Raw genomic sequence first — 23968 nt, forward strand, 5'->3', positions numbered from 1 at the left:
TTGATTATTTTCCCAGAGAACACCTGAATCTCTCTCATGACACACTAGTGCAGTGGTTCTTAACCTTGTGTAGGTTCTGTACTGAAGCCCACCAGTTTCCTAAGCGCATTCACCGAACCCGTGTTTATTGAAAACTAAAATAAATACAGTACAATTTTTTTTCATAAACAAAACCTAGGTATAGGGTTTACTGGTGAATAAAGTGAACAGGGAGAACAGAGCGTTTTCATGTCTCTCTTCCCCTTGAATTCATACAGCGTTGTGTTCTTGTATTTCCCATCTCCATGCATCTTACTTAATTAAGGTTCGATCGAACCCCAAGGGTTCGGTGAGTCAGGCTCAAGGGTTCGGCGGAGGTCAAGACATATACCCGACTCAAATAAGTTGTGATGATACGCCGGCTTGGCCATCATTGGCTGAAGGTGATCACACTACATTGCTTGGGCTTTATGGGCTTCAGGGAATTCTGGCGCTTAGTCATCGACTTGTGGTTGCTGTGATGGTACATTGTGTGATGTCTTTATTGTATTGATTATTATTTATATTAATCCCTTCATACTAAATGTCAAGCAAAAACAAAGTGGCCGTATGACTGTGCAGTATGAATTAACATGTACAATGTATGAAATGAAAAATGCGATGACTATTAAACAAAAAAAAAGTACATTCTTGTGATAAATTGATAGAATATCAGTAATAGGAATACAAAGTTCTCTGCCCTATCGGTGCTAAATCTGGAGTCTAGCATGTGGCTTAATATTCTGGTATACTGTGTGATATGGGTGTTTATTTTGCTCTCTTGAGTATGCCCCAATCTTCTGACATGACCTTTCCTTGTCCTGTATGTTGTCTTGTGAGACTTGTATGAAAACATGAGAGTTAACTGGCTTAAGTAAAATTCACAAATGGAATTGTATCGGGTGTGACCGTGTAGTTTAGTCTTTTCAAACAACAATTAAGTTTGAAATAGTCTGTTGTACAAACTGTCCACACAAGCCTAACAGAAGACAATGAGATGAAAAATATATTTTAGTTTTTTTATTTTACTGTATGTTTGTCAATTCACACAATTTGCAATCGGTGGTTATCAACAGATTTCATCAGCAATGTTCAGGTATACTTCTCTTTGATAGTTTTATATACAAGACAACACTTGTGTTTTTGACACTCACAATCATGCAACCCAATTCATTTATGTAAACACAAATCACTAAACATCAATACAGAAGCCGTAGTTATCAATACTCACAAGCACATGTGGAATAGAAATGTAACAATGTGACTGTCCATCATTATTTTCACAAGGTATGGCTTCAAAACAAATGTAAACAGGCCTTTAAAATTCCTTTTAAAAAGTGATATAAGTTTGTCTATTTGTATTTGACTCATACGGAATGAGCATGCAGCATTGACATTCAAGTGTGACAGTAAGGCCTGACACCAAGAAGATGGGAGGGAGCAAGTGAGAAGAATTGTTCCATGACACAAAAAAACAAATCTTGATCATCACCTTGAAGACAGGGTGGTGGTGCAAGTCTTACACTTTGAAGTCCAGAAGGTTGCAGTCAATCTTGTAATAGACGTAAGGATAATATTCTTGCTGGCTCAGATTCAAACCTGGAATATCCATTGCCGACTAAGGGGGAAACAAATACAGTGATGTGCATGGCAAACACTGTACATATGTGCAAAACACACTGAAACATAGTATAACACAAGGATCAGACACATGTTTAAAATGTAACAAAAAAACATAAAATGTATAGAATATACTATACATATTGCAGTGTCTGTGCGTAGATATGTGACGTTAAGAGGAATGGCATGTGATGTCGGTTGTGATACTTTCAAACCCCGCTTCTTGTCACAGTAAAATTTTGCACATGTTCAAAATTTCTCCGCGACAAGAAAAAGGGTTTGAGGGGATAAAGAGGGTTTGAGTGAGTGTGGCTAGAGGCTTTGCAACGTTTTGAAACAAACAAAGCCACGTGCGCGGCCCCTCGTGAGATATGGGCTTTAGGTTTTTTGTGTCAGCATCTCATCTTTACACTTGCTTTTCTTGATATATGGTCGTAAAGCTGAAATGACAAGTAAAACCTGTAAGATGCATATCCAGAGCACTTACATCTAGGATTGCTGCTGCACTGCCGTCCAGATGTTTGTAGAGATCATTGAGTACCTCCCTCAGCTTCTTTGTCATCTTCTTGTTTGGTTGAAGCAGCATGGCCTGGAAGTTTACTGGAAGCCCATATCTGGAGGGACACCATATTTCCAACAGTTAAATCGCAGCACGACACTACTACACTTCTCTGGAAAGAGTTTGAATCACGGAATATGATGCAAATGCTACCAAGACAAGTGTAGTCCAGTTTGTCTAACATAATACCTTAGAACAGATTCAACAAAGACCCTCAGTGCTTTGATGTGGATCCAAGCGATGAAGGCTTCACTGAAGTTCACTTTCAGCCATCGAACTAGTGGTCCCTGAAGCATATAACTACAAATCATGTACAGAAAGGCTGCATTTTATTAAGTCTAACTCTATGAGGAAATGTCATTAAGTGGCCAATGCCACAAAATGTCCACCTCCCCTTCAATACCCACATTTTGATGTAGTTACTTACAGGTCCTTCCTCAACAAGACTAATACACATTTTTTTAAATGTTTTTTTTCCAGACATGGGCAAACATTTTTGCAACATAATAACTACTACCATAAACATTACTGTCATTGTCAAGAAACTAATGCCATAATCCTATCTTTTTCCTAGCACTTACAAATTGCTTCTTTTTATCTGTAGATAGCCGCGTCATCTCTTCTTTATCGGCCTTCATCTCCTCTTCGTTGTACTGAAAGTCTCTCACCGAGAACCTGCAGGCAGGATGTTCAGGTTGCATGAATGTACTGTATTCAGATTTGCAATTAACTGAATGAAAGTCAATCTTTTCAAAGTAATCCAAAAAAAAAAAAGCACGCTTTTGATATAATTATTCACTGACATTTACATTTCCTTGACCTGGTTCTCCGGATAACTAATCACAACTGTTCACAGTTATCTCAACACAGTTGAGCACCTTACTTGTTCTCTCTGGCTTTGTGTTTGAAGTCGTCAATGGCTTTCCGAAATAGGGTCACGCTGAACAATCCACTGTCATTGTCCTCAAACAAAAGACTGGAAGAAAACTGTGTGTTAACAAGCCGTATTAGAAAACAATAGTAAATGTGTATCTTTGAATTATGAAATTATATACCACACTTCACAGAAGCAAACACTCTGTAAAAGTGTACCTTGTAAAATCACATGCTATTGCTTACTTTGAGGATCGAGGCACCACCATCTCGGCAAGTGTTTCATACATTTTCTGCCAGTCAGCATAAGATATTCTGAAAGGTGAACAAAGCAGGTCATCTTTCACCATATTTTATAGGTCTTGTGCCTGATCGAACATCAATACTCACTTTGGAACAACAGCCAGCAAGGTGACAAGGTACTCAGAGTCAAGAACAAAGTCTTCCTTCTTGACAATGTCAGCCAGGCTCCTCGTAAGCAGGCTCCCTCTAATGGCAGACAACAGTATTACAACAACACAGCTTTCACCCAGTGAGGGAGGTCAGTGTTGACAAAGCATTTCAGAGTTGTGCTGACTTTTACGACCACACTAACTTGGCCGCACAAAGTCATTGATTCTTGAAGCTTGGCATTTGATTAAGCATTGGTCAAGCAGAAAGTTACACCACACTGAAAGTATTGTGTCAAGGAGTGACATGTTCGCTGAATTTGCTTTTAAGTCAAGTATAATGATCCAAACTATTTGCATTATTACTGGAACTAGCCACTGTGGCACTGCTGCTACCAGAAGTATATACTGTCCTCTGCTGGTTAGCACATCTGCAATTAAACTGTAAATATTCCCGCATTATTAATAGCATTTCTTAGAAAGCTCACTAACGCATTTTTCCTTTCAAGGTTCTGTAGATTTCCTTTCAGGTTATTATAAGCGGATGCTCGTGTCTTCAAGTCGTTGTCAATCTGGGTGACTTGCTGTAAAATAAGAATCACAAAAAAAACAATTACATAGTTTATTTTAGAACACCTAACGTCAAAACACCACACTGTTATAAGTTATCCTATCATGAACTTACCACGGTAACTCTAAAAAATTTTAAAATATTTAGTATGATTTCATTTTTCTTCATCTCGATTTATTAGGGTAAAAAGAGTACCACACAATATAAGGCTCTGAAATTAACTTAAATATTTTGTATACTTGTATTGCTAACCGCATGTCATATTTCCCTGTATGCCTCCTACCTTTGAGATGATTTCAGAAATATTTTTAAGTGATTGCTTGATAGGGTACTTGGCCATGTCCCATTGAAACCGTGTGATGTAGGTCACAAGATCAACTGTGAACAAAAGATTTCAACAGAAAGAAAAGGACTTGTCAGGTAGCAATTGCTATCAATTAGGTACAATGTGCAGCCTTAATATGAGTGATGTTTCCACCTTGGTGATTGGTTATTCACACTGTCAGTAAAATGTAGAATAATCAGGCATGTGACAATCACATTTATTTTTGCTACTAGAACTGAACAATTGCTGTACCTCCATTGGCCAGTAAGTTCTCTTGCACTTTGTCTCGACTATCTTCCAAGACATCTGCCATGTAATGGGCCACCTTCTTCACTACACTGTGAACAGTTGAGACAGAGTCATCAAAGATGTTGTGCCAATACAAACAGCATGCACAAAGCCAGTGTAAACCCCATGTTCAGCCTGAAATCATTCTGAAAACCTGAACACTAGATTGTCTTCAAAATATTACGCAAACATACATATGCACATAAAAAGGTTTCACATAATTCTGTGAGATTGTTTATAACACGGCAGCAACTCGGAATTCAAGATTTTTCACCACACAGTTTGGGAAGCCAAGAGAAGGCAGGGGGGAAAAAAACTTTCTAATGAAATCAGTTTGCCACATTTCGGTTTACTGTTCAATTCCATGTCAATCTTGTTCTTGTTGTGACAACGTCAATAGCAGTCAAGTATTCATTTTCCATACACAAATGGGGAACTTCAATAAGGAACTGGATTAAAGCCAAGCTAAAGTCAAACCAAGATGTTAGTCTGGCCTTACACATTCTTGAGAATATCCACAGACCAGTCAATGCTGCATGGGCGATTCTGATGTCAAAATTTCCAAAGCACTACAGAGGACGTTCAAGCACACTTGCGGAACATAAGTCACTGGCTATAAATATGACTAATGAAAGAGCTGCTGATGTGCCACCACACTGCAAATTGCCAGGTTTGGACAGCGGGTCTTGCTAGACTCAACACTATGTGAAATTCCTCATCGTTGCGAGAAGAGAAGGGATTAAACCTGTACTGTCTGGGAGCTAGTAATGTTTACATACAATAAGACATACCTCATGGAATAATGCATATGCATGTTTATAGATATAGATTCTAAACTTCAAATTTAACTTACCTTTCAACAAAAGAATCCAATTTGTCCAATTCATCAGACAGCCCAACTAAGACATCTAGCGTACCCACCTAATTATGGACACACAAGCAACAAACAAAACATGTAGTATTAATTATAATGAATTTTGGTTCATTTTGAAGTGAAGGTTAGGCAGGCTGTGTTTAAACAGTGGCTTCAGGGATCCAGTCAGCCTCTAGTGACAACTAGGGGGCTCTGTGTACTTAGGATGGCGCCTCGTTGTCCAGGGCCACTCATGCATTACTAAAAGTTCCAGGAGCACATTGCAGCGCCGTCTGGCATCAAGTTCAATGGGGTTACTTCACCTTAAGCACAGACAGAACCAAACCAGACGAGCTGAGCTGCTGGATGAAAACTTCACCAAATCAACACTTCAACATGCAAACAAAAGATCTGTTTAAAGGCTGCTTCCCCTACACAGAGGCGGCTTACTCTTGACAGTGGATTCATTAGGTGAGTGTATTTTATTCTTAAATGGAAAAAATATATATAAATATTTTATTTAAAATATTTTGTAAAGAAGGAAATAAGGCATTGTGACCATATTCAACAGTATGGTCCATTCACTGACTGGACACTTTTAACTATTGAAATCCAAGGGAAGTGCTGTATCTGCAACGAAAAAGATGTAAATGCTCAGTTTGAATTAATTTCTCTCATTTCCTTAATATTTGTGCTTTGGTATATTCCATGTGATCCAACTCCAAACATGACACTCATCACATATGTCCCTACGATGGCAAATGCGAGTCCATACATCCATTATCATTGCAAATTCTCATGGCAAATCAATCAATGAAGAGATGTCAAGCAACTGAAAAACAAAAGTCCGGTGAAACAGATAGGTCCACACTAACCTTCAGGTCGGGGATACTGAACTTATGGTTGCTAGAAAGGTTGCTGTTGCGTGTGGTGGCCGTCATCATTTTGTCCCATGTTTGCTGGCAGGTCTTGTCTCCCGGAGCAGAGATTAACCAAAACTCAGTCATTATGCTACCAGCCTATTTCTGAGAGAAACAATGTATTTAGGCTTTTATGTTTGGAGAAAACAAAACAGACTGTCTACCGCTTGGACCGCAACAAAGTTTGGACATGTAGTTAACTCAAAACCCGCAAGACGAATATAAAAGATGGTTAAAATTAAAGAGCGCAAATTCAAAAACGATTAACCACTTTCTGGGGGGAAATGGTGGAAGATCATTGGTCTTGGTTAGTACAGGTTGACGGAGTTATTTTAAATGCTTTACTTACCCGTATATTTAAATGCTGTCGTTACGAGAAAAATATAACCCTTTGTGTCGTTTTATAAAATGTTAACTCCGATTGTTGCTTGCCATTGAACCATCGTTGGTGAGGTTTCTTGACAGCAACATCAGTCAGCTGACCAGCCACAGGAAGCGGAAGTTCTTGCCAATAATCAGACAACACTCAGTAGCGCACATAGCTGGTTGGTTAGTGTTACTACAGCCAAAGTCAAATGAATGCAGTACACCCTAGATATGTTGTTGTGATGGCTTGTAAAAAATTTCAAAGTAATGTGAATCCAACACTTCCTTCGCTCTTGGTGGATGGTCACATCACTCATAAACTTCCTAATTTAATGTCACAGTTCGACAAACATTTGTTAAAGAAATGTATCCGCGTTCCCTTCAAAGAGAATCAATCCTACAAATTTTCTCCAAAAATAATTTGGAAGTTTCATATCCAAATCATTGCCCCAAAAGCAAAGGAAACTCACTCTAAATTTCTTAATAGAGTATATGCCTCTTCTGAATTTTTAAGTAAGCGCTTTAAGTTGGACCACAACAAATGTTTATTTTGTGATGAAGACATTTGAAACAACTGAACACTTATTTTATGACTCAAAATTTGTTCATTCTTTCTGGGGAGATTTGTACGACAGGTTTTTCCCTAAACTGCTCAATGTCTCTTTCTTGACAAAAGAAAATGTTTGATAGGCTATGGTATTTCTGAGAGTCATTTCTATGTTTAAATATATATTTTTTCAACTACTTTCCATTCTTGAAATGTGTGAAGAAGACAAAAAATGCAGATGAATTGTGTAAATTAGTGGAGGATCTTCACCTTGCTGCTAGTCCCTAGCTCTACTATTTTTTCTTATTATTTTTAAGTTTGTATTCTCTTTTCTGTTATACTTTTGATAAGATTCCTCTGGCTTGTCTGCTGCCCTTTTCTGTATAACAATGTACCACATGTTCTGTACATTTGGAAAAAAATCTTTGTACACTCCAAGTTATGCAGAGTAAACTATAGGCTTAAATAATAATGTAAATAAATTTTCATGCTATAAAGTCAACAACTTGTTGCAACTAATACTTTCATGTACATGTTTACAGCTTGAATTTTGTTGAATTTTATGTAGTGCCATAAAGAAAAAGGAAAACAAATAAAAAAGGCAACATTTAGCCAAAGATTCTAAAATTTGGGGAATTCTTTTTTTTCTGCACATTAGACATTAACTAAATTCCTTGAAATACAAGAAACATTGAGGCCTCCACCCCGGACCTCGGGGCCAGTCAACATTCCAAGTGCTTTATTAATGTATCAGAAAAGTAGACAAACGCTCTTGGATGCCAAGTCAGCAGCATTTGAGTTTTTCCAAGATACTAAATTTAGAAAAGTCGCCTCAGGTTTCCTGACTTTGGGTGTCTCCAGTACATATTCGAAGGAAAACGCCCCCCAATGGGACATGTTTATAGTTCAGTGGGTCTGGGGTTCATTGTTTGGGACACAATGCTTGGTCTGCCTGGAGCCAACCCTCAACATCAAACAGCAGGGTCAGTTTGCCCATGGCTGGCTTAGTTCCAGTCTGCTGGGATGTTATCAGGACTCACACAATCTCAGAAGCTGTAGCAGAAATGAATACTTCTACTGACAGCATTGTCTGAATCCTGTCAATCAAAAACAGTTATTCAACCCCTGTTTGAGCATGATATAGTAATGGATGAATAAGTGAAAGTGAACATGCAAGTCTGTCCGTGGAACTCCTCAGTTCACTGCAGTTTCAAATTACGCCCAATACGGAGTATTGATTCACAGGCGAATAATCTCTGCATAAAAATTACTTTGCTCATAATTTGTTGTATAATTTTTATTACATGGAACACTATCAAATTCCTGAGTCATGGTTAACTCAATCTTCCACAACTGCTTTTTGTGAAACGCCTGCATGGCCCTTTACTATGCTGCAGCATAAAACAATCTGTAGTTAATCCATTTATCTTCCAATAGTAGAAACCTAAATGGACTTTCAACACTATCTTACATCATGAGGTGTGATTATTAAGTAACATTGCCTGACAATTGCCTTATAGTACACTCCTCAATTGACCTCAACAGTCAAGTGTTTTTAAAATAATGAGCCCCATATCTTGTGTGCATGTAGCAAATAGTTGAATATCGTGAAATGTGATATTTTGGTCCGTGTTCCAGATGTGGGTATACACATAAACCCTATTGATAATACACTGAAATGCACGCGTTCTATCTGTAAAATGTCTGTCTACATGTCCATGTTCCTAAAATGCTATACTGTAAAACGACTCTTCTTGACAATCAAATATAATTTTCTAATGAACAACATGGACATATAACGTTTGCCTATAGATAAAAGGTAAATGTGATTTCATGATGTGAGTTATGAAGTATACAAATAGTCAAGTCGCTGTCATTATCTTGACACAGGGGAAATGAGGGAGAACCATTCTTTATCATTCAGATTGTGTTATTGTTGAGCCGTCAGTTTTAGTGTATCTATCCAACATTTTGATACAATTGTTTAAAAATGTCATGTACGGTAACAGCCCACAGATAAAGCTACCGGTAGTCTTTTTAGATGACATTAGTGGAACAAAAAGAACTGCTGCAGACAGCATGGCGGACAAGTTAGCATTCTGTCTCACAGTTAAGATTCTGGGCTCAAATCTATGCTCAGGTATTCTTGCTTGGAGTTTGCATGTTGTCCAAATGCTTTGCATGGGTTTTACCCGGGTTCTCTGGCATTCCTCTGGCATATGGAAATAAATTGTTGCCTGTTTATGTATGCCCTTGATTCACTGGTGATCAGTCCAGGGTGTACTTCACCTCTTACCCAAATTCGGCTGGGTTTATTTAGTCCTAATGATGGCAAACAGTACAGAGAAATAGAGAATGAATGAAGAATTGCTATAATTTGAACTAATTGCAAGTTGAACACCATATGCGTGGTAAAAGGCAGATCTCAATATTTTTTTAATAATCAATTTGACCCTAAACCTTTAATGAGACAGTGTAGAATTATTTTTGCCATCTAGTGGTGGAATGCAGGAATGCAACTTAAGTTCATAGCACATGCATTTTGAAACATGCGCACTACCGTGGCTCAGAAAGACCATACTTCACAAGCCTAACACCAATTGCTACATTTGTGAAGTTCTTCTCGTTCAAGTATCCGTAGCAGAAAAACGTAATTGAAACATGTCAGCCTCCTATTAGGTGCAGCGCGACCTATGTAATTAGCGATTACTAAACCTATGATTATGTGAAAAAAAAAGTACGTTGATGTGATGGAACATATTTTTTGCATGTTAATAAAATTAATAGTGAGGTTTTAAAATGAACAAACATTGAAAATGAAAATGAAAATTCTACACACTGAACATTGTTACAAGAAATATGAGATCTGATCCAAAATTATCTACAATAGGTATTACCTAAACTCATGGTAGATCAATTAATTAATTTTACCAACCGTACCGGTAGTTATGTTAGACATCTGAGATGAGATTTTTCTTTTTCTTTTTTTAAACATCTGAGTGTTGCTTTGACATAAAAGAAGAATCGTTGATGATTAGTTGAAAATAAACACGAACAACTTTAACTTACAGTTTTTACCCATTGCTCGAACACTATAGACACATGCTTAAACCAAAGTAACATAACTTGAAGTTGTTGTGACAATACCTTAAACAAAAGTGCTGCTTTACACTTAAGTTGCAATTCTGTAACACACTTGCTCCTTTTTGTAACATACCTGTATACTACACACTATTTGAAACATAAGACACTTAGTTCAAAAATGAAGTCTCAGGGCACCATTGGGAAAACACATCTATTCAAAATATAACACTTATTGTTTAATTGAAGATACTTAGACACGCATGTGAAAACACTTACTCACAAAATTGAACACCAATCAGCCGGCTACAAGAAGGACTCCGTTAAGCTATTTTGAGAATTTTGCTAGCATGGGACCACATAAATACATTCAGAAAACTGGAGCGGTTCTCTATATGTTGTTATGTGCGTTGAGTAAAGCCATCCACAATATGCATTTTTTGTTACAGAGAATCTTGGACATTGATGGGGCTCCCAGCCTCATGAATGCATTTACATTGACAAGGCTGGATTCAACCCCAGCAAAATCAGACGACACGGACAAAATATAATTGGCCAAAGGGCAATTGTGCATGTCCTGGGACAGTGTGGGGGAAATATCACATTGTCTACCGCCATAAGTCTTCAAGGGCAACTGCACCATCATGCCAAACTGGGTCCCTTTAATGCACAACACATAATCACATTTCTAGATGCACTTCATGATGCACAGGTATAGGACAGACCAGAGAAGCCCAGGTTTTTGTTGTTGTCTGGGATAATGTTGGTTTCCATCGGGCTGCTCTGGTCCAGAAATGGTTCACCAACCATGATCAATATGGGGTTGTGTACTTGCCCCCTTACTCACCATTTCTAAATCTTACAGAATATTTTTTTTCTGCTTGAAGATGGCATGTATATGAACACAGGCCCGTCTGTATGCCTCTTCTGCAGTCAATGGAATGGGCCTGTGGAGACATTGAGGTAAGGTCAATCCAGGGATGGATTCGGCACACAAGTGCATATTTATCCCGATGCTTAGCTAGAGAAGACATTGTTTGTGATGTTGAAGGCAGGATCCATAAGCCCACTTGCACACAGTTTTGTTTTCCTGTGTTTACAGTAGTGCAGTTCGTTTCAATTTTGCTTTAACTGAATTGACTGGAAAATACACTACTGTAAAGTAATAATTTTGTATTGAGTGTTTCAACTTTTAGTTGTTGTGGAAAAAGTGCCTTCTATGGAAGTTAATTTAAAAACAGTGAAAACAAAAGTCTGTTGAGTTTTATATAAAGTAGACTAGTGTGGTGCTGCTGATTTGAGAGTGTATTCATATGATTCAACTGGGTATTGTTTTGTCATCAGAATGACAATTTGACATAGGATTGTTAGGTTTTGATAGCAGAGTTTCAATTTGGTATAGATGTGAATGGTTTATTTCCTTGTATTGTGACTTATTTGCTTGTGTGTAGAGTTTGGACACAGTGAGCCAAATTTTGCAAAACGTGTTCAACCAATGGGCAAAAAGTGTTAAGTCACGGTCCTCTTTGCCAAGATTTAATTCAAAATTTTCTTTAAGTGTATGTTTATTCTATCTGTCCAATTAATTTGTAAGCTACACAATTAAAAGAAAAAGTCTAACATTCATAACAAATGATTCACAACTCTGAAGCAAAACTCTTGGCTAGATATTCCTTTGGAATATTTGTCATGCACATGCAGTGAATGTCTTTACACAGCCCTGCTTAATATTCAGACAAGTCAGAGGAAATGTTTGGGCTCCTTTTACTTGGCAACACCTCTGCTGAGTGACTTTAGGACACTATATTCGGTTATGTAAGACCACACAATATAATAGTTTTAGCTTGTCAGTCACGTCGTCCATACTATCAGTTAATTCTAAAGTCATACATGGGAATGTTATGCTTTAAGGTAACTAATCTTAGGGTGTGTTTTTTTTAATAACTGGATCATTGATTCCCAATTGTCTTTTAGTCATTCCAGCCAGGGATTGAGGTATATTCAGGGTTGAGGTAATCTATTTGGAATACAGTGTCTGCAAATAAGAGTTCCTGCTGCACGGTGTAGCCACTGTGGGTGGTACACATGGCTTGCATACCCAAGGGCTGAGATGGCTATTATGATCCAAACAATGGAAATTAAACATTGTGCGTTACCGGAAGCAGCTTTAGATGCTATGTGTGATTGCATAGATGTATACAGAGTCATATTTAGTGTCAGAGAAACACAAAACATGGAACAGCTTTGTACTGCAGCCCAAGAAAAAGTTGTTACCTCTTCAACTTTTAAAGGCGTCTTGGAAAATCTTATTCTTATGTGAATTTGCTAATATATAAATGTAAGTACTCCATTGACATCTATTATTTGCCATTTTTATTTTTGGGTGAATTGCAGTGCAGCATTTTCATTATATCATTAATCTGAAATTGAAAGATCCAATTCCCGAGCATATGTCCCTAATACCTGTGTCTCGTGTGTGTGTGTGTGTGTGTGTGTGTGTGTGTGTGTGTGTGTGTGTGTGTGTGTGTGTGTGTGTGTGTGTGTGTGTGTGTGTCCACTCCAGAGACAGATTTCTGTCATGTTCAGCAAGTAGTTAAGTTTTCCTTGGCATCCTCATCTTGAGGAGGGACATATGCAAATACAAAACACTGCTCCTTGAAAAACCACAATGCCTTAGACCTTTGCATGTTCAGAGATCAGGAACTCAACTGAGATGCAACAAATGAGTAAAAGTAATTGATTTTGAATTTGGCCACACAAAAAAAAAATGCATACACCCATGTGCTTGGTAATTGGTGGATTTATTCTCTAAAACGCTTTATTCGGATTCCTCGGAAAAAGAGTTCATCATCTACAAACTTCTGTTTGGACAGCATTTTATCTTTATCTATAAGGCATGGAAAACACAATGAAGACTTAACTAAGGTAACTGGAAAAGTTTACAAATTTAAATGAGCTTTTTACAAGATTGTATTTATTTATTTATTTACTAATCCATGAACTACTTTGATAATTCTTTTGACATAAAATCATAATTGCAGGAATAAAGCATTCACAATTATGCAGTATTGTGAATGTTTTACATTATAAACTATCAACTTTAGAAACTTTTACTGTATACGATTCAACTCAGGTAAATAGTAAAATCTATAAATGTATGATTTTGAATTTGCATTTTACAAGATGGCCTTTTTTAAAGTCATGAATTACTTAAATATTACTTATGCTAGCCTGATGATATACAGTAATATATCAACATAATTCCAAATACTAACAATAATATATAAAATATTGTCATTCACAATATTTATGGCTTGCTATTAAGATGGCTAGTAATAGAAACGTACAGATCTAATACCATCAGACTCAATGTTAACATCATCAGGCCCTAAATGAATGCTACTTAATTTGAAATACAACACATTTTTACAAATGCATATGCAGTCTGATCGAATATATACAGTATTATAAACCTATCAATGTAATTATTAATGTATGAACTATACTTCTACTACTACTACTACTACTACTACTACTAATACTAATAATAATAATAAAAATACGTTTGTTAATAATATATATATAATATATATATATATATATATATATATATATTATATATATTATTATTATTATTATTACTACTACTACTACTACTACTACTACTACTACCAACATTTAATATTACGGGCAAATTATTTACTTTATTATTATTATTATTATTATTATTACTCTTATTTTATTTATTAATGTATTAATTTATTTATTATTGCTTTGATAATTCTTTTGACATAAAATCAAGGTCTGTTGTGGCTTTTTCTAAAATTATGTTTTGTTTTTAATTAATACATTTGCATATTATACTTAATATGATGCATAGCATACATTGTGCACGCAAAACTATTAACTAACAGACTAACACATTTTCAACTCTGTCAGGGGTTACGGCAATGGTTTCACTCAGGCACAACAATGTCCATACTTATGTTTTTGTTTTTTGTTTGTTTGTTTTTTGCCGGATGTGACGCTTTGACGTATCTTGACGCTGCCCACTAGCACTTCCGCCACGATTGAGGGTTTTTTTCCGGTCGCAGCTAATGTGCAGTTATTTGCGCCGACAAAATCTGGCTGGGTTTTAATAATTTGAGTCAGTCCCAATGTCCATGCCGGCAGTGTGTATTTTCTCCTTGAGTAATCCCGCCAGTTGTTAAAAATTCCGCCCAAAAGGAAAAAGCGTTCTGTCCCCTCTTTTGGGTTTCCAACGAACGTACGTAGCCTACGCATGTCGACAGCTAGCTTGTTAGTATACGTTTGAATGAACCTGGTGATGAACGATTGTGATGTGCTTGTAACTTTAAAACATAAACTAAATATATAATAATATAATGCTACCAAGTAGAATTCCAATTTGAATGAGTGAATTTGATGCACTAAATACGGAACCAGATTGCCAAATTGCTAATCCTAATCTGTTGTGCTAACATCATCGATGCTTTTGAAATGTGTCTGACCAAATTGGTATGTTTAGTTCTGGTGTAGCGTCATTGTGACTATGACTGTATTAGCTATATATTACAGCTCATTCAAAGCTAATAACGTCTGTCATGACGTCACGATTAACAACATTTCATCCAGTGCACAACACACCCCTTTAAAAACAAAAATAAACTCACATTTTATTTTCACGCTTGCTATTAGAAAGAACCTCACTAACTTTAAGCGGTATCTTGGAATTTTGGACTGTTAATTAATTGAGGTTTCATGAATTGTATAAAGAAAATGGATTATGTGTATTCAGGTAAATTATTGTATTTCTGTCCAGAAATGTTACCCTGCCAGTGATTGATCCTTCTTTATCTGTACAACTGTAGGTCTATAATAACTATCCAGAGGATCTAGGGGCGGCTCTGTACCGGGAGCCATTTGACTTCAACGCCGAGCCACCTTGGGATCCTAGCTGATAGTGGAAGAGTTCGCCCAAGGACTCATCCATGTAAGTTGTTGAACTGATTTTATGTTGTTTTGTTGTTGGAAATTATCTCATGTGTCAAATGTGTATATTAAAATAGACTTGCAATGTCTCCCAGGATTGTAGTTATTTTAGAATTGCAAATCAGATATAGTTCTTCATATCAGTTCTATTTTGAACATTTCTTTAGCGAAAATCTATCTCTTTTGGTTGATATTTATAGTACATCCAACTTTCAATGTGCCTTTTTAGTGCTGCAGTTGTTACTGACCAATTGTATATGCCACTCTCACAAGGAAAAATTTGGCTAAAACTGTTTGAAGGTTTTATTTGGTCTTGGCTGATTTTTTATTTTTATTTTTTTACTGTGTTAACACTTGTATACAGCACTTTTATACCAAAGTACAATGTGAATGTGGTGATTATGCATCTCTGAAATCATGCAATGTTATATTTTATGTAAATCAAACTCTGTAGGTACTCGACCTAGCTGCAAATTTCAGGTAGCAGGGTGATGATGTCATCACTTTTTAACTCCTCGCTACACTTCAGTTCAGAAAATGCACGTTCGCTCATGGATTCGCCGACATTTTGAATAATTTATGCATTTGAAGATCTCACCCTTTTGTCCGGTTCTAGTTTTTTCAAAAAATAACACACCCATAGTCCAAGCCCTGATGGTACCCCATACTTCCAAGGATCATACTTAGATGTGTTTTATGACTCATAAATTATCTTCTGACAAGGTTTCAGAACTGTCTGTCAATGACCACTCCATTTTATAGCACCCCCAATGCATCAATGAGAGGAGGGGAAACTGAAAAAAAAAATATTGGGTCACTAGGGATGGGTACCTTTCACATTTGAACCAGTACTGTTCCAATACTCGGTACCTGGGAATTGATACCGGTACTAAACTCTACCAATTTTCCGTGCTTTTGTACTCTCTCTCCCTCTTTTTTATTTCTTTTATTTGTTACATTTTATTTATTAATTTTGGTAGTAGTAAATGTTCATCATTGTTTAATAGTAAAATATAAATAATTTAAAAAAACTTAACAATTAACTTTCAATATACGAAATTTGACAAATAAAACATTTATTTATTTATTTTTTAAATGAGCCAAAGAGGAAAGTTGGAACACATGTTGGACTCAAATATAATTTTTTTTTTTTTAAAAAGACAGTTGGAGGACATGACATGAACAAAGTGAATAATTGGGTTCAAATTGATCATTCGAATGCACCCTATGTGATCTGTAATGCTCGCTACATTTTGGCCACAATATTTTGTTAGGTCAATGATCGTCACCAGTAGTATATCCAAATTGCAATGTCTATATACCTTAACGATGGGAAAGCCGTGTGCGTTCCAGCATGATTCGATCGGTGGGGGAAGACGTGGCACGGGCTCCTCATACAGCGCCGCCGCCGACACCTCTCTCAGGCGTGCATTGTCAGCCTGCACCCGGCATACTTCAAAAACGGTATTTCTTTGGCTTGGTGCCGCAAAAATCTCACTCGTTTCCAAAACCCGGAGATTTATTTTAGCGCGTGAGTCGGTGACATCAGTACTCTGGTGCACGTATATTGTTGCATTCTAGTGCGCCATGGAAAATCGTCAACTCTTCCACTCCTGCGCAGTCACAACTTCGAAAGGCGCACTTCAGAACCGAAACATGGCACCGTTTGGTTTTACGTGAATCGGTGCTCGGAAGTACCGACCCAAATCGGTCCATACCACAAAAAATACTGTTTTCGGTAGCCATCCCCATGGGTCACGTGATCTGAGTTCAGCTTCTGATTGGCTAAGACTGACCTCATTTCCCAATTCATGATTCTTATTGGCCGTTGCTTCGGTTATTTGTAAAGCGTTTTGGCGTCAGTTTTTTCTTCTACTTGAATGCAAATTCTTATACTCTAAAGGACCTATTTTTTGCCACCTTAGAATTTGAATATCTCCAGTTGTAGTGGTCCAATTTGAACAAATGAGGTGTCATTGTGCAGGATTTTTTTTTAAATCCAAGTACGAGAGCTGCACCAGTAAGGTACATAAGAAAAATCTTATAGTAACTGCAACTAGATCAGTAACTGCAGGATTTTGGATTTATGTAGCAAAACATATGAGCCATGTGACCATAACTAAACTTTTCAGAAGAATATGCATCCTACTCAACTCCACTAAATGGGGATTTATGGAGAAAAACGTAAATAAGTCGGACACGTCACTGGAAATCCAAAATAGAAATGTCTCATCACGTCTTTTCTGATTCTTTTGCAGTTTGTTGCATAAGCCTAGGACCCAGGGGCTCGAGAGAAACTTTGGACTAGCCACATTTTTTATGCCTGTTGGACTCAGAACATGGTTGAGAGGATGAAAGGAATCTCATACGAACCACATTTTTCAGTGGGCCTTCTGGAAGGCGCTACATCTCTCTGCGATGTGATTGACAATCACATTTATGAACAAACTTTGGTAAATGGTCTCACTTTCAAACCGTGTGTAGAGATTGCATATGCATCTGGATTCATGACTGTCATCTTAACAAAAAAGGTTTGTCCTGAATTCAACATACTTTTTTCCCCTAACTCTGAGTTTTATTTTTCTTCCCCAGTCTGAGAAGAAAGCATTCTTTGTTGCAGACCTAGGAGTTATACTAAGACAGCATGTTCGCTGGCGAACACACATGGCCCAAATTCGTCCCTTCTATCCTGTCAGGTGCAACAGCAGCCAAGGTGTTATTGAAGTACTGGCTGCTCTTGGCACTGGATTCATATGTAACAACAAGGTAGTTTGTGCCAAAACATTTACACAGCAGCATGTTAAATCATGGTCACTGTTTTGTTCTACAGATACATTTGACACACTAATGTGTAATCGTTTTCACTGCCCAGTGCCAAAAACCTGTCACAATTTAGTAAATTTCAAATTTTAATTTTTTTCTACTTTGCCCTGATGAAGACTCGTTTGTGTTGAAACACGTCGGCAGTCCATATTTAATAAAGGACTTTGGAGTGCCTCGGATTCTCAGACTGCTTTTCACACAAGCCTTTTCAACAAGTCTAAATTTTTCTGCTTGATTGATTTTTTACATATTGACACTATTAGTCGGTCCACACATATGTGTGTTATTTTTACAAATTATTGAGGCAATTATTGAAAATGGCTTTCTTTCTTAGATGATGTAGTGTTAATGGTTGAACAAACTTTTAGTCTCCTGAAAAGTGAAGATTTTGGAGATACAAGGTTCTTATTAACTGCCATTGACGGCTATAGACATCAAAAATTCATTTGAACTATTTGTATTAGTTTAACATTTTTTCCCACTTTTGTTAACAAGAGTATGAAAACCTAGAAAAACATTTATTGTACATTTAGAACGATTTGAAAATGTATGATTAATCGTGAGTTAACTATTGAAGTCATGCGATTAATTATTATTTTTTTTTAATGAATTGCCTGACGCCCCTAATTTTTTAATAATCTTTTCTTTTCTTTTTTCAACAAAAAAAAGATTATTAAAAAAACTCTTACTTTTGTTAACAAAAGTGGGAAAAAAATGTTAAACTAATAGAAATAGTTAAAATGATTTTTTTTTAAACGTTTATAGACGTCAATGGCAGTGAATGAGTTAATTCAGGCACATGAATAATGAATGATCTCTTTTGAAGATTGGGGATTGTTCCTGTTTGTTTAGACGCATTAAATCTTAATGAAACATCACTGTTTGTTTGCATGTCAGTTTGAACTGGAGCTGGTGCAAAGCCATGGAATTCCCTCAGAAGACATCATCTACAGCGGAGTTTGTAAACAGGTTTCCCAAATCAAGAATGCTGCAAAGAATGGCATTGACCTTCTGGTGTGTGATCATGAGGCAGAGCTGCGCAAGATTTCACGCTCCCACCCGAATGCCAAGTAAATACTATGCAAAGAATGATGAGGATGTTGTTCGGCTAGTGCCAAAGTATAACCAAAAGGACCCGAGGGCAGGTCAAGATGATATTTTCTTTTGCAGTGTTTAATGGAGTATGAAAAACAATTGCAAAGATGTGTTCAAGGGAATTCCTGTTTGTTCAGACAAAATTTCCTTATGTGATGGTAGACTAAGGATTGGAAGAACGCGGCATGCACGGAGACTCGTAGGCACGCCCAGCCCTATTTAGCAGCTGGTAATTAGGGATGCACGATAATGCTATTTTCAACCCATACCAATAAACCAATCATTTAGAAAGTGCCAATGTCGATAGCCGATAAGTAAGACGATAATTGTTTGCAAAATTAACTTGAATTACTTTCGAGTCCTACTATAAGGCTAACATGTACAAATACATTGAAACATTGTGTAAAGCACCATGAAGTTGAATTTTATTGATATCTCTGCTTCAGAGACAACCAACCAGTAACTCATTTTGACTTTGCCAAAACAAAACATGTCATGTTTAAAAATGCAACAAAAAACTGCGAGGTTAACATTTTGCAGAGACAGTATAGAAAGTCCACACTGGCAACTGCCATGTTGCCATGATGCATCTACAAGGTCCGTTGTGCGCCTTATGACGTCACAAATATGCGACACTACCATAGGAGAGGGGAGGGGTTGAGGAGTTGGGTTTAACTTGAGCCACAACCACAACAGATGGACCAATGCGGCAAGTCTATTATTATCGTCGGACTTCTGTATTATCTGTTTTATCTGTATGACGTCAAATTGATCGATAATTGCCGATAATTATCGGCCACAGATATTATCGTGCATCCCTAGTTGGTGATAGTGCTGTACATGCAAAGTGAGCTCAAGAAACAATGTGATAGCTCGCTTAGTTCACCTTTGTTGCTATAGTGCGTTTATATTGAGTTTTCTTGTCGATGTAATGAAAATAAATAATTGTGTGTTCCCTTAATGTGAACAGAATACATCATTGTCAAAGTGGATTTTCTTTTGTCTAGGCTGCTCCTTCAGGTGTCAACAGAAGCATCAAGGCAGGACAATAACTTGAGCATGTCATTTGGCTGTTCCCTCAAAGATTGTCGACATCTACTGGAGAGTGCAAAGGAGCTGGGTGTGCAGGTGGTGGGAATCAGGTAAGTACTCGTCAGAATAGCACAATTTACGATATATTTTGCATGAAATAATTTATTTCCAATGAGATTGTTTGATTCTTTAATCATCAACCACCTTTTTCTCTCTTTCAGATTCCTAGTTTCAGATGACTGCAAGGATGACCAGGTGTACACTAATACTATCTCTGATGCTCGTTGTGTTTTTGATATGGCGGTAAGTAAAAATCATGAACATATCTTTGTATTCAAGGGTGACCTGAAAAAGCAACAAATAAAAAATGGCACTAAAATCCAAATGTTTGTAATATAAAAAATGTGTATCTTGACTATGCCTTGTTGCACTTGAAATGAAAATGCTACAGTGTACCTCCAAAAATTAGGGCACTCACAAATACTGCAGCTAATGAGTCAATTGAGACTTTGAGAATTTTCTGGGAGGTGCCCCACATTAACAAAGTTAAACTATACTTTCAGTTATCGTTGGTTGTAATGTTTATTTATAATTGAACAACCTTTTTTTAACCATTTATCACAGTTGCTTACTGTGTATTTTTGTATATTGTGTTTCAACATTTATAAATATTTGTCTATTCTAGGAGGAACTTGGTTTCAAAATGAAAATCTTAGACATTGGGGGTGGTTTCGGTGGCTCAGACACCCAGCTGGAACTGGTTAGTACACGTCATCACTACCTTTGTACTACAAATGTAGAAATACAATAACCATTAACCTGTAAAAAAATAAAATAAAATCGCATGACAAAGGCTTAATGATTGATTGATTGTAATATGAAGTAATTTATTGTCATATGCCTTATAGATCAATCATGCAGTCATGTCGATGGTGGACCAATACTTCCCCCCTCTTAGTGGAGTTAGCATCATTGCGGAGCCGGGCAGCTACTTTGTGTCCTCTGCTTTAACCCTGGCCGTCAGCATCATCTCGAAGGAAGTGGCGCTGCGTGACTGCCAAGATCAAGCACATGGTCAGTGGCAGCAAATAGGGAAATGTACAGTAACTTCAAAGTCGTACAACTGTAATATGAAAGTATCCATAACGTTTTGTGTTATCTCCCCACTGAGCAGATGATCCATCTGCCAATGATGAGCCAGAGTTCCAGTACTACATGAATGAAGGAGTTTACGGATCATTTGCCTGTAAACTCACTGAAATGGTGATCACTGCTCCAACTGTTCAGATGGTGAGTGAGGCTTTTCCGCCATGCCGCTACCTAATTCATTCAGCTCTGTCACTATGCCCCAAAATGGAGAATGTTAGTAAGGACATGCACAATAAAGACAAGGTTTGTGCTGATCGTCTTTATTTGGTGGTGGTGTTGCTTACACACTGCACTTGGCTTAAATGGGATTGGGTGGCTTCATGTATTGAATCAATAAGTTCAAACATGTAGAGGGCTTTTAAAAAAGCAAATAACACAAAGTTTGTCTTTGTGTCCTGACAGAACACGTGTTCCAAAAGTCCAGTGTTCAGCAGCAGCCTGTGGGGCCCCTCTGGTGATGACCTGGACCTGGTGATGGAGCACTGTCTGCTGCCCGAGCTCAACATCGGAGATTGGCTCATGTTCAGCCACGCAGGGGCGTACTCTGTCGGCCAGCCTCTTTGCACCTCAGATTCAAAGGCGCCACCTGTATTCTACGTAGTCTCCTCCAGTGACTGGTAAGGACTTCATTGGTCTGTCAACAGTCCCTACCATGTGTGATTTGTTTTCATCCTCCACCAGGTATGAGATGCAAGATTCAGGAGTCACCCAAGAAGCAACACTGAAGAATTTCTCGTTAGTCCCCTATTTCCTCAATGCCTGCCTAACAGATGCGGCACTTTCCATCCCAGCTTAGCTCTCACCTTAGCGCCACTGGTTTCTGGAAAGGCTGTATTTGTTGGACTAAAAGTAGCTCATTATGAAACAAAATGGATGACTCCTTGACCATAGAATACCGTTTACACTAATAATCATTTTAAAATGTAATAATATTAAAGTCATTGTCTTCATTGCCAGTCTTGTAGGATGTGTATCTCTTGAGCAATGTATATAAACCAGTTTTAAAGATCTTGTATTTAATTGGTTCTATAGTATATTTTGTGTCAATAGAACTTGCTCACATTGCATTGAAAGGCAGTGTTTTGGTGTTGAGATTTTGTACATGACAGTGGATTCCCATGTGTTTGATCACGTTATTGAGAGTGTAATCAGTAGTGTACGCTTTGCATAAACACTTGTGCTGGCCTGATTGGAAAGGCAATGGTGCAATATTATGTCTGCCCTTTGTTGCCTCATTGACCGCTAAAGTTCTGGCATGCATGTCATGTGACATGTCACACGGATAGCAGGTTTCGTAGACAAGCATGTACTGCAGAAGGAACAAAGCAAGTGTGGGTGGCTGAATCAAGTGCAAATAAATAGGTTATTTATAATGCAAGAAACCTCACCTTGTTAATGTTTTCAGTGTTTTTGTGTCATTGTTAAATATTTAAGATTAGTTCATGTCTAGTTGCAGTGCATATTGTCTCCTTGTTTGAAGCCTGTTAGTAGATGTAGCTACGTTTGTCAAAATGAATAAAGTCGTGGTCAATCAACCATTCGCCTGACAAAATACCTCGGCAGTACAGCAAACCACATTAATGACAAATCGAAAAGTTTCCAATAGCTACAATACAATAGCTTTTCCGAATCCACAATCAATGAACTGCATCCACTGATGGCGCCAGTAATTGCACTGCATTTGCACTCGCCACTTTGCTCTTAACGTCCTATTCACAAAGTAAATTGTGCTAATGATATGCCAGCGCAAACACGGATACAAGGTGTGACAGCTGAGCGCAGTTTGCACCTGTTTTCTCCCCCCTGAATGCCACACACGACAAAATATATAAATTCAAATCACATCTCAAAACACACCTATTATTTTATTTTATTTTTTTTATTGTACAGTACATATTTCGACAAAGTAAAAATTCCCCATGTTTCCTCATCACCATCTCGTTCTAAATGTTGCTTATACCATTGAGAGTCTCTCTACAAATAAAATATATGGTTATTTTAAAGTGTTTGAACAAAAAATCAAAGGCTGTAACAGCTCAACTAAATTGTAACCTAATTCTATATTGTATTTTATTTTTAAAAAGCTGGTATTTTCCCTTTTTTTTTAAAGTAATTTAATACTTCTGGATAATTTTCCAGTATTTTTTAAGTCCATTACTTCATTCAAATTCCATGTGCCAGCTGTAAAATCAGATATTTAATTCTGTTTATAACTACCAAACATACCTAAAGTTGTTGCTTGGGTCAGATCACAGAGGAGGGCCTCGGGCAGGCCCAAGGATTAGGTACGTATCAGCTGTCTAGACCTCCAGCAAAACAAAGAACAAGAACAACAAGCCGGCTGTGGAGACACAATGGGGAATTACACACATACAGACTTTTGAGGATGTTCCTCAAAAGCATTTGATCCATGCCTCTGTCTTCCATCTTATCCACGAGTACAAACAAATACAGACTAAACACACTC

General features: G+C 37.4%; 2 protein-coding genes across 3 annotated transcripts; one reads left to right on the top strand and one right to left on the bottom strand.

Moving 5' to 3' along the window:
• Nucleotides 1-1023: 1023 nt before the first annotated feature.
• Nucleotides 1024-6937, bottom strand: LOC144057706 (V-type proton ATPase subunit C 1-A-like). Its single transcript, XM_077575574.1, has 13 exons — nt 6766-6937; nt 6372-6521; nt 5497-5564; nt 4608-4693; nt 4314-4408; nt 3952-4043; nt 3461-3559; nt 3317-3385; nt 3081-3173; nt 2779-2872; nt 2387-2484; nt 2126-2252; nt 1024-1636 (listed from the first exon to the last, which is right to left on the bottom strand). Exons 2-13 carry the CDS (start codon nt 6501-6503, stop codon nt 1538-1540), a joined length of 1152 nt encoding a protein of 383 aa, XP_077431700.1. The 5' UTR covers nt 6504-6521; nt 6766-6937; the 3' UTR covers nt 1024-1537.
• On the top strand, nt 5855-23037 carry LOC144057705 (antizyme inhibitor 1-like). 2 transcript variants are annotated; one of them, XM_077575573.1, is made up of 12 exons: nt 5855-5967; nt 15282-15403; nt 17661-17855; nt 17995-18168; nt 19123-19295; nt 20328-20462; nt 20574-20655; nt 21038-21112; nt 21261-21426; nt 21527-21642; nt 21904-22118; nt 22183-23037. In XM_077575573.1, the coding sequence occupies exons 3-12, from the start codon at nt 17742-17744 to the stop codon at nt 22295-22297; spliced, it is 1365 nt and encodes a 454-aa protein (XP_077431699.1). In that variant the 5' UTR covers nt 5855-5967; nt 15282-15403; nt 17661-17741; the 3' UTR covers nt 22298-23037. The 2 variants fall into 2 exon arrangements, with proteins under 2 accessions (XP_077431699.1, XP_077431698.1); XM_077575572.1 differs by lacking the exon at nt 5855-5967 and adding an exon at nt 14469-14677.
• The last annotated feature ends 931 nt before the right edge of the window (nt 23038-23968 follow it).

The sequence above is a fragment of the Vanacampus margaritifer genome, chromosome 9 (genome assembly GCF_051991255.1).
Source record: "Vanacampus margaritifer isolate UIUO_Vmar chromosome 9, RoL_Vmar_1.0, whole genome shotgun sequence".
Lineage (NCBI taxonomy): Eukaryota > Metazoa > Chordata > Actinopteri > Syngnathiformes > Syngnathidae > Vanacampus > Vanacampus margaritifer.

Bases quoted from the DNA above. Each gene is read 5' to 3' on its own strand.
- LOC144057705 (XM_077575573.1), top strand. From the start codon at position 17,742: ATGGTTGAGAGGATGAAAGGAATCTCATACGAACCACATTTTTCAGTG. The intron at 20,463-20,573 runs GTAAGTACTCGT...TCTCTCTTTCAG, and splicing joins GTGCAGGTGGTGGGAATCAG to ATTCCTAGTTTCAGATGACT. The intron at 21,643-21,903 runs GTGAGTGAGGCT...GTGTCCTGACAG, and splicing joins CTGCTCCAACTGTTCAGATG to AACACGTGTTCCAAAAGTCC.
- LOC144057706 (XM_077575574.1), bottom strand. From the start codon at position 6,503: ATGACTGAGTTTTGGTTAATCTCTGCTCCGGGAGACAAGACCTGCCAG. The intron at 4,044-4,313 runs GTAGGAGGCATA...CTTATTTTACAG, and splicing joins TTTCTGAAATCATCTCAAAG to CAAGTCACCCAGATTGACAA. The intron at 3,386-3,460 runs GTGAGTATTGAT...TTCACCTTTCAG, and splicing joins TTGCTGGCTGTTGTTCCAAA to AATATCTTATGCTGACTGGC.